Genomic DNA, 16,153 nt, shown 5'->3' with positions numbered 1-16,153 from the left:
TAGTACTTCTCATCATTACTTAGCGTTGTTTACATTTTATGAAAAGTCTCTGTCCATGATAAAAGAGGTTGTCATAAAGTAAAACCCAGACATGAGAATTTAACCCATGGGCAAGCAACCGAAGGCCTGGGGGCCGGATCCAGCCCAGTAGCCCTCTCAATCCGGCCCGCGGATGGTGTGTTTGCACATGAGTAGAATGTGTGCTTTTATTTAAAATGCATCTCTGGGTTATTTGTGGGGCATAGGAATTTGTTCATTTTTATTCCCCCCCCCCACACAAGGTCTGAGGGACAGTGGACCGGCCCCCTGCTGAAAACCCTTTTCACTGGTTAATAATTGTTCAACAGTTCAGATGAGAAGCAGGGGAAAGTATTGCTAATGGTTGTGTGTTAATTGCAGCTCTGCCTTATCCCTGACTTTGTTTAAGCTAACAGTTGTCTATAAAAGCTTTCCATACAAATACTTAACTTTTCCAACTTGCTCAGAGCACTTTGTATATATTATATCAGTAACTTTCACAACAGCCTTCTCAGTTAGGCCAGTATATTTATCCCCATGCAAAGATGTGGAAGAAGCAGACAACGGATGCTGAAGAGCTGGTTTGCATAAGGCAAATAAGGTAGAAGTTGGGCTTCTTGGCTCACAATGCACTCTTTGAACTTCTAGCCACTAAACTCTGGCTGCTAGAGTAGGTACGCAGAGTACAGTGGTGCCCCGCAAGACGAATGCCTCGCAAGACGGAAAACTCGCTAGACGAAAGAGTTTTCCGTTTTGGAGGTGCTTCGCAAAACGAATCTACAATGTCTTGCGAGTTCCTGCTGGGTTTTTTTCCTTTTCCCACCCTTTTTCTAAGCTGCTTATCAGCTGATCCGATCAGCAGATAAGCCGCTAATAGCGCTAAGCCGCTTATCAGCTGATCCGATCAGCAGATAAGCCGCTAAAAGCCTCTAAAAGCCGCTAATAGCGCTAAGCCGCTAAGCCTTCAATGGGCTTGCTTCGCAAGACGAAAAAAACCGCTAGACGAAGAGAATCACAGAACGGATTCTTTTCGTCTTGCGAGGCACCACTGTACGTATCATTTGTAAACTTTGAACTTGCTTTATACAACTTCATCATGTTTGCTCTCCCAGTAAGTTATGTGCTCTGGCATAGTGGGAGCTAATAGCATTTTTGATTCATTTTTCAATAATATCAGAATCCCTTATCTGCCGTTGATTCACTTAAATGTGTCAGTATTCTTCAGTCTGTAAAACAATGACACTTCTGTCAGAGTCATAACACTTGGGTTGTGTCTAAATCAGTGCTTCTCAAAAAAATTTCTCTGGGCCACGCTGTCAGAATTAAAATTTGCTTGCACCACACCAAATGTTTTTATTGATGAGAAATGTGTTGGAAAACAAAGAGACACAACTCCTAACAGTGCTTGATTTATAACATAGAACACAACTACTTTATCATATGATCGTGGGACACCTAGAAGGTATAAAACAATGCAACTACGTCAGAGCATGAATCATTCCTAAAATATAATACTGATTGTGCTTGAATTTTCCTGCCACACTAGTGTGGTGTGTCACACCATTAGAGAGCCACTGGTTTGGGCTAACTCTGGAGAAATCAACTGCATAATAACATGGTGGAGCGGATGTGAGAGGGGCACCTGAAAGCTATATTGGAATAATTCTTGCTACTTCTATCCTGCTCTTTCTCCCAAAGAAGCCCAGGGCAGCAAATGTAAAAATGTTACAACAGGTCCCTGTTTGCCTGTCTATACTGACGCTTTTCATTGGCAATATAAAAGGCGATTCCTCAAGGAATATGGAAGCACATTGGGATCGGTTTCTTTCTTTTAAAGGAAAAAAAAATTAGAAATTGCTTTCTCACCTACTACTTTGCTTTAGCCGTCACTTGAGAGAGGTCGGGTGACTGTATTGGTTCATTGTATGTTAAGAAATTTCCACTGCCCTGAGAATCACTTTCCTTGGGGTGGAGGCGGGAAGGAACAGGCAGACCCCAGGAGTTCCTTTGATGTGAGTCAGTCTGGTTGTGTAGGAGGTTTGGACTCTTGTGGGGCACAAGATGTACATTTCTTCCTGAAGTCTTGCTCCTACCCTGCAGGTGTAAATGCAACGGCCACGCAAGCGAGTGTGTGAAGAATGAATATGGAAAGCTGTCCTGCAACTGCAAGCACAATACCTTTGGGGTGGACTGTGAAAAGTGCCTCCCTTTTTACAACGACCGGCCTTGGAGAAGAGCAACGGCAGAGAGTGCCAACGAATGTTTGCGTAAGTGTGCTGGGATTGTTCTTAAATAATCTGGCTTTGTCTAAGAAGCAAAATCTTCCTGCCAATTATTTCATCACCTCCTACTGTCATGTGGGAGGTAGCCAATTTTAAAGCTCTTTGGAGTGTTCTCTTCCTTTTTCCTCCTGGCAAGATCCAGTCCCTTCCTGTCTCTTGTCATCCTGTATTAATTCAGGAGCTTGGCTTATTTTAAACCCTACCTCAAACGTCTTTGTTTCCTCTTATCTATCAGTTGGCGTGTGTTGTGTGGTAGAAATGCCTTGGAACCTGCAGACTGTTGGGTAATTCTTTGTCTCGTATCTCAAGATTCAGACCACACTAGGCGCTATACAGCTTGTTATCTGTGGTTATTGTTGGCACACCGATCTATTTACCCAACTGCAAGATAAAAAATGTATTTCTCATTTATGCATTGTTGATTCAGCATAGTCCTCTGGACTTAACTAATTATCACCAGGAATTGTGTTCTACGGATGAAAATAAATAGATAATCTGTGCCAGGATGACCCAGATTCCGCAGCCACAAGAAAGGAATTCTATAATATGCATGAAATATACAAGCTGATATGCAGGACTCTCCCTTTGCATACATTGCTCTGCTTCTCCTAGTCCTGGGAAGAGGCCAAGGATCATAGAATTGTAGAGGTGGAAGCAAACCCCAAGGGTCACCCAGCCCAACCCCACAGAAGCCTTGCCCTCTAACTAGTAGAAATCCTGTTCAGCAATCCCTTTGGCCTTTGAGACTTCCCCCAGGTGTTGTCCACATACTTTAAAGCACATCGTTGTAGCCATTAGTACTAGGAAGTGTTTGGTGGTTGGGTTGTTTAAACAAATAATAATAATAATCTGGGAACTCTATTCTGGATGCTACCCAAGACCTAGTGTTTTTCTGAGTTACTGTGGGGTTTGTGATATGCAGGCAGTCCTTTCTTTTTTGAAAGGGAAAAACCCCAAACCTTAGGGGGAGAAAAGGGAGAAAATTTGGATTTCTTGTCTTTCATTCTGGGTGCAAAGTTCTGATGGGGAGAAAGGTCATGGGACTTGAGCTTAAACCAGTACAAGGGACTGCTGTCTTCCTAGAAACTGCTGTAACCCTCAGGCTTAAAAAATACCCTAGCCGTAGAGTGGGTTAGGTGCATCAAGAAACCGTCTGTGTGAGATGTGTCCATCAGAATGAACCTGGTGCCCAAAGCTTTATTCTGGGCAAGGCACCTTACAGTTGTTTCCATAGTGACTGCTTTTCTTGTGGGAAAAGTGCTTACATATGGTACCCGGGTGGTGTTTGGGAGGACTGCAGTGTGTGGCCAGCAGATTTATCTTCTGTCTGGAATGTACAATAGAATAGGATGACAGTGAAGCAGGGGGAAACTGTTGTAAGGCAACTGTCTAAAAACTTCTGTGTGCAATTGTTAGTTGTTTTGTGACATCCTTGGGAATCAGTTTAAGTGATCATAGAAAGAGGTGGTTTTTTTTTAAAAAAAGAGGAGAAAAGTATTGATAAAAGCAGTTTATTTTAATTGCTTGATCTGATACTTACTATATCTTCTTGCTTCTGGAGTTGCAAAGTATTTCTGGCCTTCAGAGATTTTTCAAATGGACACAGGTTTGCAGTACAATAGAGTTCTGATTATAGATGCAAATGATCTCTCCTGAAGAAACTGAGAAATGTTGGTGAAAATTATTTCCGTGGAACCCTCGTTCCTTCAAGGTATGATCCAGCACCATGAATTTAGCTGAAACTCAAGTGAAGACCCTCAAATGACCCCCCGAGTCCTATCTTTGGATATAAGTGCATGTTACAAGAAGAGCAGCCCCATATCAAGTTCCCCATCCCCTTCCATAATGGGCAGCGCATCACTGAGCTGTGCGTTTCTGTGTCATTGGATGGAATGTTCTCCTCACTGTTGAAATAACAAAATAGTCACCAGTCTTTACAACATAAGCCAGTGATGCTCACACGCATCTGTGCTGGAAATCCGGACATCCAAAACATATGAAGAATTGTTTACAGACCGGCTCTTAGAATCAAATGCATTTGCAACAAAGATAAAACAGCAAAGGATCACTGAAAATAAACAATGTCTCCTGCAAAAAAGAATATCCTCCACATGTTGATTGCAACATCCATTGGGCTCCCATCCTGCCTAGAGAAAAGCACCTCCATCAAAGTGAGGGGCCACCTGACCTGACAAAGAGCAACATATCCCACCTGTGGGAGACCTCCACCCACCATCTTCTAGCTATCACTTGGCAATCAGAGAAAGCTACTTGTTGTTAGATTTAGCAAACCATTCAGAGTTTGCTATCAGCAAGCCTCCTGTTACTGCAGTTTGCCAGCCTTCCATTCTACGCAAACTGTTAGTGAGAGCTTTACGTAAGCAATCCTGGGTCTTATCCTTGTAATCTAAGTGCTGTATCACCTGTGCGTATTCCATAGATATAGCTACCTTCAAAGCACCAGGACAGGTAGAACATACCACTTCAAACAGAACATCACCTGCAGATCATGCAAAATAATTTATATCATTGAATGCAAAGAAAAGAAAAGAAAAGAGAAAGAAAGAATGAATGAATGTCATATTCAGTATGCAGGTAAAATTACAACCAACCTATGCACACATTTTAGAAACCACAAATCAGTGATTTTGACCCAAAAAAAGAGGTGGAGCAACCTGTTGCCACACACTTTATTTCTGAGCGCCTTGTGGGACTTAATAATTGGCACAGAGGTGCCGGCAGATCCAGCCAGGTTAGCAAGAAGGCAGAACTTTTGGATGCACACAGTGGACGCCTCAGCACCGCACGGCCTCAACCCAGAGGATACAAGCAGTGTGGCTTCACGTCAGCAAAACGAAGGCCTTCTGTGCACACCCTAAAACTGCCCGCTTGGAAACAGCCTTCTATGTATCAGAGGAACCAAAGAATGTGGATGTTGAAACATTTTGCTATAAGAATTTAAAATGTCTGTGAGAAGGCATTCTCCTCGTAACTGCAGATAATAATTGCCTTGCAGCATCTTGCATTTCCCTCTGCCCAGACAGTCTGCGATGGGCCTGCACTTTTTGAGTTATGGTGATGCTTCTGGAATTCCCCCACGCTTCTTAGCTGTAGCACAGGCTGTATGGTGCTTCTTTGTTCCTTCCCATACATTTGACGGGTGGGGTATAGCATCTGTGCTGCATGGGGACTCTGCACTCTGGTGAGCACCCAACACAATGGCTTAATTTTTGAAGGCACAGTTTAGCCTGCTTCATTGCACGCTAGTGTGCTCTGGCCTCCAGCATTAGAATCGCTAGCTTCCTGCATGGAGAGGGAAGGCAACATTTCTTCCTAACTTGCTTCATATGTATGCTGAAAGTTCCCAGCTGTATATGTGAGTTGAAAGCCTGACGAAACTGGTGTCTGATGGGCTCTTGTTCTGCTCCATGTCCTAGACATGAGCAATTAGGCCTGTCTGTGCTAAGGAAAGCAGAAAGTTTGTTCTCTCTCATTCACATGCACAGACACACAGGATGCAGCTGGGGCAGGCTGGTCTGGCTGCTATCTTTCCCTGCAGTTTGCATGCCAGAGAGCAGCGTAAACTGTGTGGGAGGGCTGTGGGAAGGCTAGAAACTGTGGCACAGCTGGAGAGACAGCCGGGTGGAAAATCTAGTACACTCAGCAACAGATCGCGACTCCAGCCCTTTGGGGTGAGGGGGTGGGAAGGCACGCTCATGGACAAAGGCTAATTGCCTCCACCTCCTGGAGCCTCGGGCAAGAGCAGGTGAGCCATAAGGATAGTGCTATTCTGGTTTGCACCATGGTACCTGTGCAGCTCCCTGCGGTTCCTCTGACTTGGGGGGGGGGGTTACCCCAAAGCTGCTGAAGTGAGGATCAGGCAGCAGCTCAACCCTGCAGATGCAGGAAGGGTGTGTCCGCTTGACTCTGCTCTGTGGACTGGCAGCTAGGGGCCTGGGAGCTCAACCCTGGCTTTCCCTTTGGGCCCCCTCCCCCCGCCCCCAAGTCTAAGGAATTGCACCCGCACCCTTAGTCACTCTAGCTGTTTCCCTCATGTACGCCAAGACCCAGGGAAAAGGGGGTCTGGAACACAGTGTACGAACCTTAGCAGACTTCTCTCCTGACGTTCCCAGCTGCCTTGACTTGTACACCAGAAATGGGTCAGCGAAGCACGAAGTTCATAAGCAGAGCACTCTGTGTGTGTGTGTGTGTGTGTGTGTGTGTGTGTGTAAAAGAGCATGTTGCCTGTGTTCTAGCTTACATGGGAATTGAAGGATAGAGCCCATGCTGCTGGCCGTTATTTCTTTTTTAGTTGAAAATACAGTGGTACCTCAGGTTAAGTACTTAATTTGTTCTGGAGTTCCATTCTTAACCTGAAACTGTTCTTAACCTGAAGCACCACTTTAGCTAATGGGGACTCCCACTGCTGCTGTGCCGCCAGAGCCCGATTTCTGTTCTTAACCTGAGGTACTATTTCTGGGTTAGCAGAGTCTGTAACCTGAGGTGTATGTAACCTGAGGTACCACTGTATGGCTTGGTGTTCTTTTTTTAAAAAAACCAGAACAGCAGGAAACTAAGCTCTACTACATCCCAACCTATGGGATTTTTGGCTCCAGTTCAGAAGCTTCACCAACCATCTCAGCCTCTGCTACCTTTGGTGTCCCCCTAAACTAATAGGAAGGAAACCAGAGTGAACTAGCTTTCTGAAAATCACTGAACTTGTTGAGCTTTTATATTCTGTATAGTAAACCTGGAATGTTATCTGAGGTCCCAAACTCTTACTGCATCATCTCCAAACAGGTAGAAACAATTGCTTAATTTTCTCGTCTCTTTACTTCTCCCCAACCTCTTTTCATTCTGAGCCAGTTGGTGTTTCTATTAATCTGCATTTTTCTTTTGGACTGAGCATCTTCTTTTACAACTTTATAGACTTGGTAGTGTTTGCTTCTGGATTTGTTGCCTGGAGGGTTGGGCAGATGGAAAAGGGTTTAGCAGGGAGATGTGCTTAGTGGCCTACTAAACAAGCACATCTTTGTTCCTTACCTCTAGCTTGCAACTGCAATGGCCGGTCACAGGAGTGCTACTTTGATCCTGAGCTCTACCGTTCCACGGGCCACGGTGGCCACTGCACAAGCTGCTTTGGTAATACTGACGGACCAAACTGCGAGAGATGTCGGGAGAATTTCTACCGCCTTGGGAGTGAGGAAGCGTGCCTGCCGTGTAACTGCAACCCTGTGGGTGAGTGGCAGAGATGATGAATCTCTTTGGGTTTTTCAGTTGTTAAGCTTCCAAAGGGAGAGAGTTCTTGGCATGCTTTGTGGGTTTAAATTGTAACAACTAGAACAACATTTTGTGTGAAGTCAGCTCTTAAATCAGCTTTAGTTTTTAAAAGGTAGGGGGCCTACCAAAATGGTTGTAGTCCTAATGGGTGGGATGTATGTGAGATGGAGAAGACTGTCTATTGCAGGGATCATGTGGAAGGGGCCAATGGGTTGCACTGCCCATGGGCCATGGCCACCCAAGATCAGCCCTGGAGGGGCCCATTATGGAAGAGGCAGTGATGTCCCCAAGTGCTTCTTCCAACAGGAGTGGAGAGTTAAGCCTTCTTGCTGTGCCTAGTGATTCAAGTTATCTGGTGTGACTGATGAGGTTAACCCTCTTCTGGTGTGCCTTGAATTCTCTTTCTTGGTCACAGCTCAGCTGGTAGAGCATGAGACTCTTAATCTCAGGGTCGCAAGTTTGAGCCCTGTGTTGGGCAACAAATCCCTGCATTGCAGGGCAATGGGCTAGATCAGTGTTTCCCAACCGGTGTTCCGCGGCACACGAGTGTGCCGTGAGACATCGGCTGGTGTGCCGCGAGATGCCTGGAGGGAGGCGGGCGAGTCGGGCGGCGAGAGGCGGGGCGGCGGCGGCGAGGAGAGGCCGCGCCTCCTGCTGCTGCCTGGCGCTCCTCCTCGCAGCCGGCAGCGCTGCCTGGGCGCCTCCGCGCGACTCTGCCTCGCTGGGTTTGGTCTCCCAGCAGAGACGGGTCACACGCGCCCCTCCCTCCCTCCCTCAGCCTGCGCGGAGGGAGAGCCAGAGAGAGGCATCGCTCCTGCGCTCCGAGGCGGATTGAGCGCAGCTGAGAGGAGCTGCCGAGGGAAAAAACTTTCACTTTTGTGCGTCCCTCCCGGCGTGACGCTGCGCGCTGACGTCACGGGGCGGGGCTTTAATGGTGGTGTGCCGCGAGATTTTTTTTCAGTAAACAGGTGTGCCGTTGCCCAAAAACGTTTGGGAAACACTGGGCTAGATGACCCTCAGGGTCCGTTCCAGCTCTACAGTTCTGTAGTTCTAGAACGGATGATATGTGAACAGAGATCTGTACTTGGGCATTAGTAGAATAGTGTTTAAAATGTTAAACAGTGGTTATCCAGATTCACATATTCAATAAAATCTGTGCAGAATGTAATATAGCTGAGGTGTCCAACTCAGGCACTGATCTGAGCTGTGTTTATGTGTTTCTCTGTCAGGCTAATGCTGTGATCAGACTCTTATTTTGCTGTTGTGCCAAGTGTAAAGGCCAAGTGGGGTTGCAACAATGAAGACTGGTTTTTCAGTCAACGGCAAATTTAGAAGGCCTGATAAGGAGCATTAAAACCTTGTAGTATATTCCATGACACAACAGGCAGCCAGTGTATATTTAAAGTGTGTGTGTGTGTGTTGATTTAAGATGGCATTTTTGCCTGAGTAATTGTTCCTAAATAATTGCTGGCTTGAAGGAAGACTGTTGACTGTATATGGTAAAGGTCTTTGTGAGCTTCTTGTTGCTAAATCAATCTGTTTTGTTTTAATCCTCTTAATGGGTTTTTTTTGTGTCAATCTTTTTCTAGCCTAAAAATGAAGTAACCTCTTGCAATGCCAATGAGAAGTTAGCTTTTTAATGTCATCCTTGCCTCTTGAAAGTACTGATACTTGACCCACTGAAAAACAACACAAATGATCTCAGTGCATCCTAGTTTGGAAGTTAAATGCCTTGCCATTCAAAGCCTTTAATTCAGGGGTCAGCAAGGCTCACCGGGCATGGGCTGGATCACTCCCACGGAGATCCTCCATGGGCCGGGCCTGCGCAGCGCGACACCGGAAATCATGTCTGCGCATGTCTGTGGTGCCGGAAATCACTCCTGCACATGCCCAGACGCCGAAAAGTGCGCCTGCACAGAAGCGATTTCCGGCATCTGGGTGTGCACAGAAGTGATTTCCGGAGCCATGGGAGAGAGTCCCCACGCCGCACTGCGTCGGTTTAGCATGGTGCGCAGGGACTCGCTGAGCGGGCAGCTCAGTTCAGGGGCGGCTCATGGGCCAGTTAAGTGACCCTCATGGGCCGCTTTTGGCCCATGTGCCTTAGGTTGCCGACCTCTGCTTTAATGTAAGAGGCAGCAGCTAGCCTGCTTCCTGTGCTGCCAGTCACCAATCTAGAGGGAAAAGATATGTGGAGACACCGCATATGCTTCAAGAGAACTTGCCAGCAGGATTATTTAGAGTGTGTTATTGAAGTGGGCTTCGTGGGAAGCTGTTTGTTGATCCGTGCTTTAATGGATTGTGACCTATATTGTTTCAGATAAAGCCTCTTGCTTATGAAACCCAAAGCCTATATAGCTGGGTTCTGTATTCCTTCAGTATAGGAACTTAAAATGGTTGGGGGTGAAGTCAGTGTGCCCTGCAGTTATGGAATGACCTTCCAGGTGAGGTCTGAGAGTGGACATCTCTCCTTTGGAGCAGAGGGGAGACTGCCAAGTCTTCTGTGAAAGCTTTCTAGATTGTTGAGTCTGGTGGCATTTGGTCTGGCTGCCGCTGGCCCAGGATATCTGAGTCTGCGCTGCGTCAGAGCCCAGGCGGAAGCTCTTTGACAGAACGCACCACTGTACAGAAACAGTCTCTGCCAATAGACAAGGACCACCTTAAAGGAAAAGGGCTGTGCTAGAATTCTTCTTCCTGCCATCTGCCGTCCTTTATTTGAGGAATCTTATTCATGGAGCATTTCATCACTCGAACCCCCACCTGCCACTGGAAGTGCTGCAGTCCAGACTCAAGTTGCCACCTCAGTGAAAGCTAGACTTTTGCTTTATGTATTTAATAGGACACCAGGGTCTTGTGGCTTTGCTGGTCTGATTTATGTAGAAGCTGAACGTTCTACAACCCGCAGCCCATAGATAGATATGATAACACTGCTTTTAAATAAATGAAATTATGTACACAAAGCCCAGGTTATAACTCAGATCAGCAAAAGAGAGCCGGGGGGGGGGGGAGGGAGTGGAGTCTGCTGCTTCCTACAATTGACAAGCAAATCATAAGCTGCTTTTTAAACTCCCTCAATTGCAGTGGACAGACAACTGGATATTGAACTTCTCAAAAACACCATATAACTAAGTAACTAGCAGCACAGTTCATGCTCTTTTGCCTCACAGAATGTTCAGGATTTCTGTCTGCATGGGCTTAGCCTATTCTGAGCTGTGCCAACAAGAATCAAAATAGTTTGTTTTACATTGTATTGGAGCAAAAGGTTGTTCTTGTCTAAGTATATGCACCACTGGGGGGGGGGGCACACAGCATATAACTGCCAAGTATTAAATTATGGATGATTGCAGCTTCAATATAGGATAAGTCCTGATTTGAGTGTGTAGGTTGGAAACCTTTAGATGGTTAACACATGTTGCATATTTTACTTCAGATTACTTCATCTAGATAACATTGTTTTAGTCTGGGGTGGAGGGACTATAGAGATGATATACTATTGTGATTGCATTTGCCTATTCTAGGAGACTGGTCCCTCGCTATTTAAGGGCCTAGTTTGAAGAACAAATAGTGCAGTTTTTGTGTTGATTTGCTTTTTAATAGTACCTTGATCTCATTTTGTACACACAGGTTCCCTCAGCACTCAGTGTGACAACTATGGGCGGTGCAGTTGTAAGCCTGGTGTGATGGGCGACAAATGTGATAGATGTCAGCCCGGCTTCCACTCTCTCACAGAGGCCGGTTGCAGGTAAAAGTTGACTGACCCTAGATCAATATATAGATGAAAGCAGTAGCTGTGCCAGAGAATGTCCTGATGTGGCTGGGCTGCAGCTCTCATCCTTCCTGACCCCTGGCCGTGATGGCTGGGGGCTGGCGAGAGTTGTGGCCCATCCATATCTGCAGGGCCTCAGGTCTCCTTCCTGATATACTGCCTGGGAACTTGGTTTCCTCCTTCTCCTCAGTGCTCTGACTGGACTTCTTTGCTTCTCTTCCAGGCGCTGTTCTTGCAATCCTGCTGGCAGTATGGACGAGTGCAACATGGACACGGGGCGTTGTACCTGCAGAGACAACGCTGAGGGCTTCAACTGTGAAAGGTAGGGGGGTTGCATTGCGTCACAGGATTTTGAATGTGGGATTTGACCCATTTGTTGCACTTTGCCTTTCTGCCCTTTGTAGGACTCGGAGCAGTGTATAAGAGGGATGATCCCTTTTTTAGCCTTACAAAAAATCCATGATGAAAATCAGGCTTGAGAGACAGCTGCTTTTTGGTTTTTTAAAAAATAATTTTTATGAAGTTTTCCATTTAACAATCCAATCATATCACATTAATTATTCCAAATTATACCAATACATATCATAAAGTCCAAATATTTTGCCAAATTATAAATTTTTGTTGGGGGTTCCCATGCTTCGAGTTAGTAAGGGTCCAATCATCTCATATTTCTGCTGCTTTTAGTGTCCACCAGTCCCATCTTTCAACGTTCTTGTTGTTATCCTTTTTTTTCTTAATAGCCTCTGAGTTGTTTCCACAGGCGAGTTAAAGGAAGCAATATTATGCTTCTGTGTGAACTTTGTAAGGCTCTCCCTTTTTTAAAGCTGAGAGATGGCTGCTTTTTGAAAGACTTCCTAATGAATCTGATGGTTGAGAGCAGCTCCTGACGTTTCAGTCCGTTTCTCACAAAGAGCAGGTGGGGTAATAAATTGGCACCTGTGCTGGGATTGAGTGAAAAGATTTCACTTGAGAATGTTGGGCTCAGTTTTTGTTGGGGAGATGGAAGAGAAATTTGGGCCACTGAAATGAGACCATTTTGCCAATTGAGAATTAAATATGTAGAGATCCACTTGGCAGTAGTGGCTCCCCACCCCTTTTCAACTTGCAGCAGTTCTTCTGCTGTTAGTGAGAACAAGCCCTTTAGGGCTCAGTAACATTTGTGTGGAACGCGCTGTTGTTATTCTAGCAAAAGCAGAGGGTGAATTTGATTATCTATGACAGGCGCATGTCTTTAGACACCCCCATGTGCAGAGGTTGGGTCTCAGCTCTCCACCAGAACATGGTTAGAGCCATGGAAATAACAATTGCCGTGTAAAGTGAGGAATGGTTTTGAGTAGGGATTAGAGTCCAGCTTTTCCGGGTCAAAGACCAGCATCTATCTGCTGCACCACAGAAGAAAGACAATCTCTAGCAATACTTTTTCAGGGTGCTGGCTGTTATTTTACCAGAATGGAAGACTTCCTCAGATTTAGTGTGAAGTTCTGCCACAAAGTGGTCTAGCTTGACTGTAAGAAATATTGTGGATGCATCTCTGTGGCCCAGTTAAATGAAACTCTTAAAGATGTGAAGGCAGAAGATCAATGTGGGAGATGGATTAGAAGTGCTTAGTGGTTTTTTACTTTATTTTAGGTGTAAACCTGGCTTTTTTAACCTGGATCCCGCCAACCCAAGGGGGTGCACTCCCTGCTTTTGTTTTGGGCACTCATCTGTCTGTACCAATGCTGTAGGATACAGCATCTACCGAATTACCTCCAGCTTTCAGTATGGTAAGTGCAAGTTTCAATCTAACTTGAACAACTCCTGCCCTATACCTTAAAAGCTTTAACATTTTCTTTTCACAAGATAGAGACTGCTGCCTGATTCCAGCTGCACTGCAGTAGAACATGGTTTGTGTTGCAGAAATTATAAATTAAATTAAATTATAAAATGATAAGGTTACATCAAGAAAAGCACAGGCTATGCAGCAAATTAGTTTGGCAGTGCTTAAGTTCCAGTTTCTTTTTGTGGCTTTCAGGAGAGGAGGACTGGCACGCAGAACAGCGAGATGGCTCTGAAATCTCAGTTCAGTGGATTAGTGAGACTCAAGAAATATCTGTGATCTCAGAAACTCCCTTTCCCATCTACTTCATTGCTCCAGGTATATAACAAGAGTGGCATGGTTATTTGCATGGACCGGTAGCGTGCTAATATTTACAACTAAACTCCCTGCCTTTACCATTCCTTGGATGTGGACTTTGTTGCTTCCCTTTCAGGCAAGTTCCTTGGGAATCAAATCTTGAGTTACGGCCAAAACGTGACATTCTCTTTTCGGGTCGATAGGCGGGACACACGCCTTTCTGCGGAGGACATAGTGCTTGAAGGTGCTGGCCTGAGAGTCTCCGTACCTCTGATTGCTCAAGGCAACTCCTATCCCAGTGAGAGCACCCTGAAGTATGCCTTCAGGTGAGGGCATCTGTTTTTCTAATCTGGGGAAGTTCAAGGTTGATTGAAGCAGCAGCAAATGGCTTTAACCAGAATCTAACGCAGCACAAAATGTTTCTTTAAAGAGAGTGCAGTTTCGGATTGGAATTCTATCTGTGGCCAGCTATGAATTACTTAGCTTGAATCATTGATAAAAGCCGCCTGCAAAAACTCTGGGAACAATGAGATTGTGGTTTTCCCCAACAATTTGAAGTTGGCTCATAATTATTGTGCATGCATGTCTCTGTTCTAGATGTAGGCATGTTATTCCCAATGCCACTTGGCAGGCAGTATCCTGCATATTAAGAGGGGGGGGGTTTCCTTGTATCTGAGTGGATGAAGAATACCTCTTTTAATACAGCTCTATGCAGCGTTTTTTAAAAAAGTAATTTGTATTAAAAATAATGCTACTTTAAAAATGTCTGCTGCCAATTTCATTATGCAGTAGATTTTTAACTGATTACTCTAACCAATTGTCTGATGTTTGTAGCCCAAACAATATGGCAGCATCACTTAAGAGAGCTACGCTTTCGAGGCTAAAAAGTGTGAAGCTCTGATTTGGGGGGGGGGGAAGGATCCAGCCAGAGTTGAGCACTTTTGAAGTCCTGTTAATTGGGGAGAGTTAAGAGTGCACCCAGCTTTTCCCTTTCAACCAGTGTGTCCGCAGGTGCTTGCTTCACTTTTTGTGGGATCATGTCTAAATTTTGTTTGAGGACACACATTCATATTTTCAGCTTAAAATGGACCGAGTGTTTTATCCCACATGGTTATTAATAAAAGGCTAATTCAGACTGTACTCTAAAAACATTCTTAAAAACATTATAGCTTCATCCTGTATTGATTTGTTGTTTTTCCTGTCCTTCCTCTGAATAGCTCAGGGCAGCTTATGGATATGTTTTAGACCCAGCTTTGATTCAGCAGAACCAGCCCCCTGTGGCTTCAGACCACCTTCTCTGACTATCTCAATGTGGATAGTTTCTTGTCCTATTTATGGATGCATTTTGTTCCCAGCTCTTCAGGGCTGCCACCTTTCTTTCTCTTCACTGCCAATGTAATCTTAAAAACGCAACTGGAACAAAGCATGCAAAATAGACCTGTCTTGTGTGCATCGTTCCCCCTCAGGTTGAACCATTTGCTGTGCTAGGGCTTGCCAATCAGAAGGTCGGCAGTTCAAATCCCCACAACGGGGTGAGCTTCTGTTGCTCAGTCCCAGCTCCTGCCAACCTAGCAGTTCGAAAGCACATCAAAGTGCAAGTAGATAAATAGGTACCGCTCCGGCGGGAAGGTAAACGGCATTTCTGTGTGCTGCTCTGGTTCGCCAGAAGCGGCTTAGTCCTGCTGGCCACATGACCCGTAAGCTCTACGCCGGCTCCCTCGGCCAATAAAGCGAGATGAGTGCCGCAACCCCAGAGTCTGCCTAATGGTCAGGGGTCCCTTTACCCTTTACCTTTACACACTCTAATAGCTTTTTAAACATAACTGTTACAACTTGACAGTGGTGCCTATTTGAATGGGATGATGGAGGGATAGTGGGCTGCATGGCAGCTGCTGTGTGGGACTTTTGGGTGTTAATGGCTCTGGAAATCTTGGCTAACCAGCTGATGGCTGGGCAGGCTAGAGTGAGTGTGACCTCCTTCAAGCACTGCTGGCACGCCACTGCCAGGTGGGGGGCAAAGAATGGGAAGTTGCTCCAGAAGCTCTTAGCCTGGTGGGATGGAAAGGAAGAAACAAATAAAAGTGCCTAACCCTTTGCACTAATCCCTGAGTAGAGGCAAGTGCCCCCCCCCCAATAATAATACAGTAACATTGCACAGTTTCTTGAGTTGTTCTGTAGAGGGGGAATGACTAATCTCACAAGTGAATGCTTTAGAGGTTTAAAAGTGATGCATGTTTCTTCTCTGTTAGACTCCATGAAGCTGCGGATTATCCATGGAGACCTTCTCTTACCCCGTTTGAGTTCCAGAAGCTGCTGCACAACTTAACAGCAATCAAGATCCGTGGGACCTACAGTGAGAGGAGTAAGTTGCCACAGTAGTTGGATGATCAGGCTGCATGGGTGTCAAGCACATTAGCCTCTTTGCATCAAGAAGGAGAGGAAATAGGCCAGAGACTGGGAATTGCAAGCCTTCCAGATCTTGTTGGGCTGCAGCTTCTACCGTCCCTGAGAACTGGGCAGGCTGACTGGGGTGGATGGGAGTTTGAGTCCAGCTGCATCTGATGGGACACACGCTCCTCATCCCTGGAATATTATCATTCGCTATTGTTGGATGATGGTAAATGTTGTAGATTTGCTAAATTGCGGATATTTTCCAGTAATGTTTAAGTTTAGAAGAGGGCCAGAGGAAAATTC

General features: G+C 45.5%; 1 protein-coding gene across 2 annotated transcripts in view; it reads left to right on the top strand.

Annotated features, from left to right (window-relative positions):
- LAMC1 (laminin subunit gamma 1) overlaps positions 1–16,153 on the top strand; it is a 118,142-nt gene that overhangs the window by 71,428 nt on the left and 30,561 nt on the right. For both annotated transcript variants that reach the window (XR_014527086.1, XM_083507014.1), the window contains exons 4-11: positions 2,119–2,285; positions 7,350–7,538; positions 11,202–11,319; positions 11,567–11,665; positions 12,973–13,109; positions 13,358–13,480; positions 13,596–13,785; positions 15,709–15,821. Coding sequence is in view for 1 of the 2 variants with exons in the window: in XM_083507014.1 (XP_083363140.1) it covers positions 2,119–2,285; positions 7,350–7,538; positions 11,202–11,319; positions 11,567–11,665; positions 12,973–13,109; positions 13,358–13,480; positions 13,596–13,785; positions 15,709–15,821 (1,136 nt within the window). In the remaining variant the exon portion in view is untranslated. The remainder of the gene's footprint in view (positions 1–2,118; positions 2,286–7,349; positions 7,539–11,201; positions 11,320–11,566; positions 11,666–12,972; positions 13,110–13,357; positions 13,481–13,595; positions 13,786–15,708; positions 15,822–16,153) is intronic.

This window comes from Podarcis liolepis (genome assembly GCF_965112155.1).
Source record: "Podarcis liolepis genome assembly, chromosome: 6".
NCBI classification, from domain to species: domain Eukaryota; kingdom Metazoa; phylum Chordata; class Lepidosauria; order Squamata; family Lacertidae; genus Podarcis; species Podarcis liolepis.
This window is presented reverse-complemented; position numbering and strand designations above follow the sequence as displayed.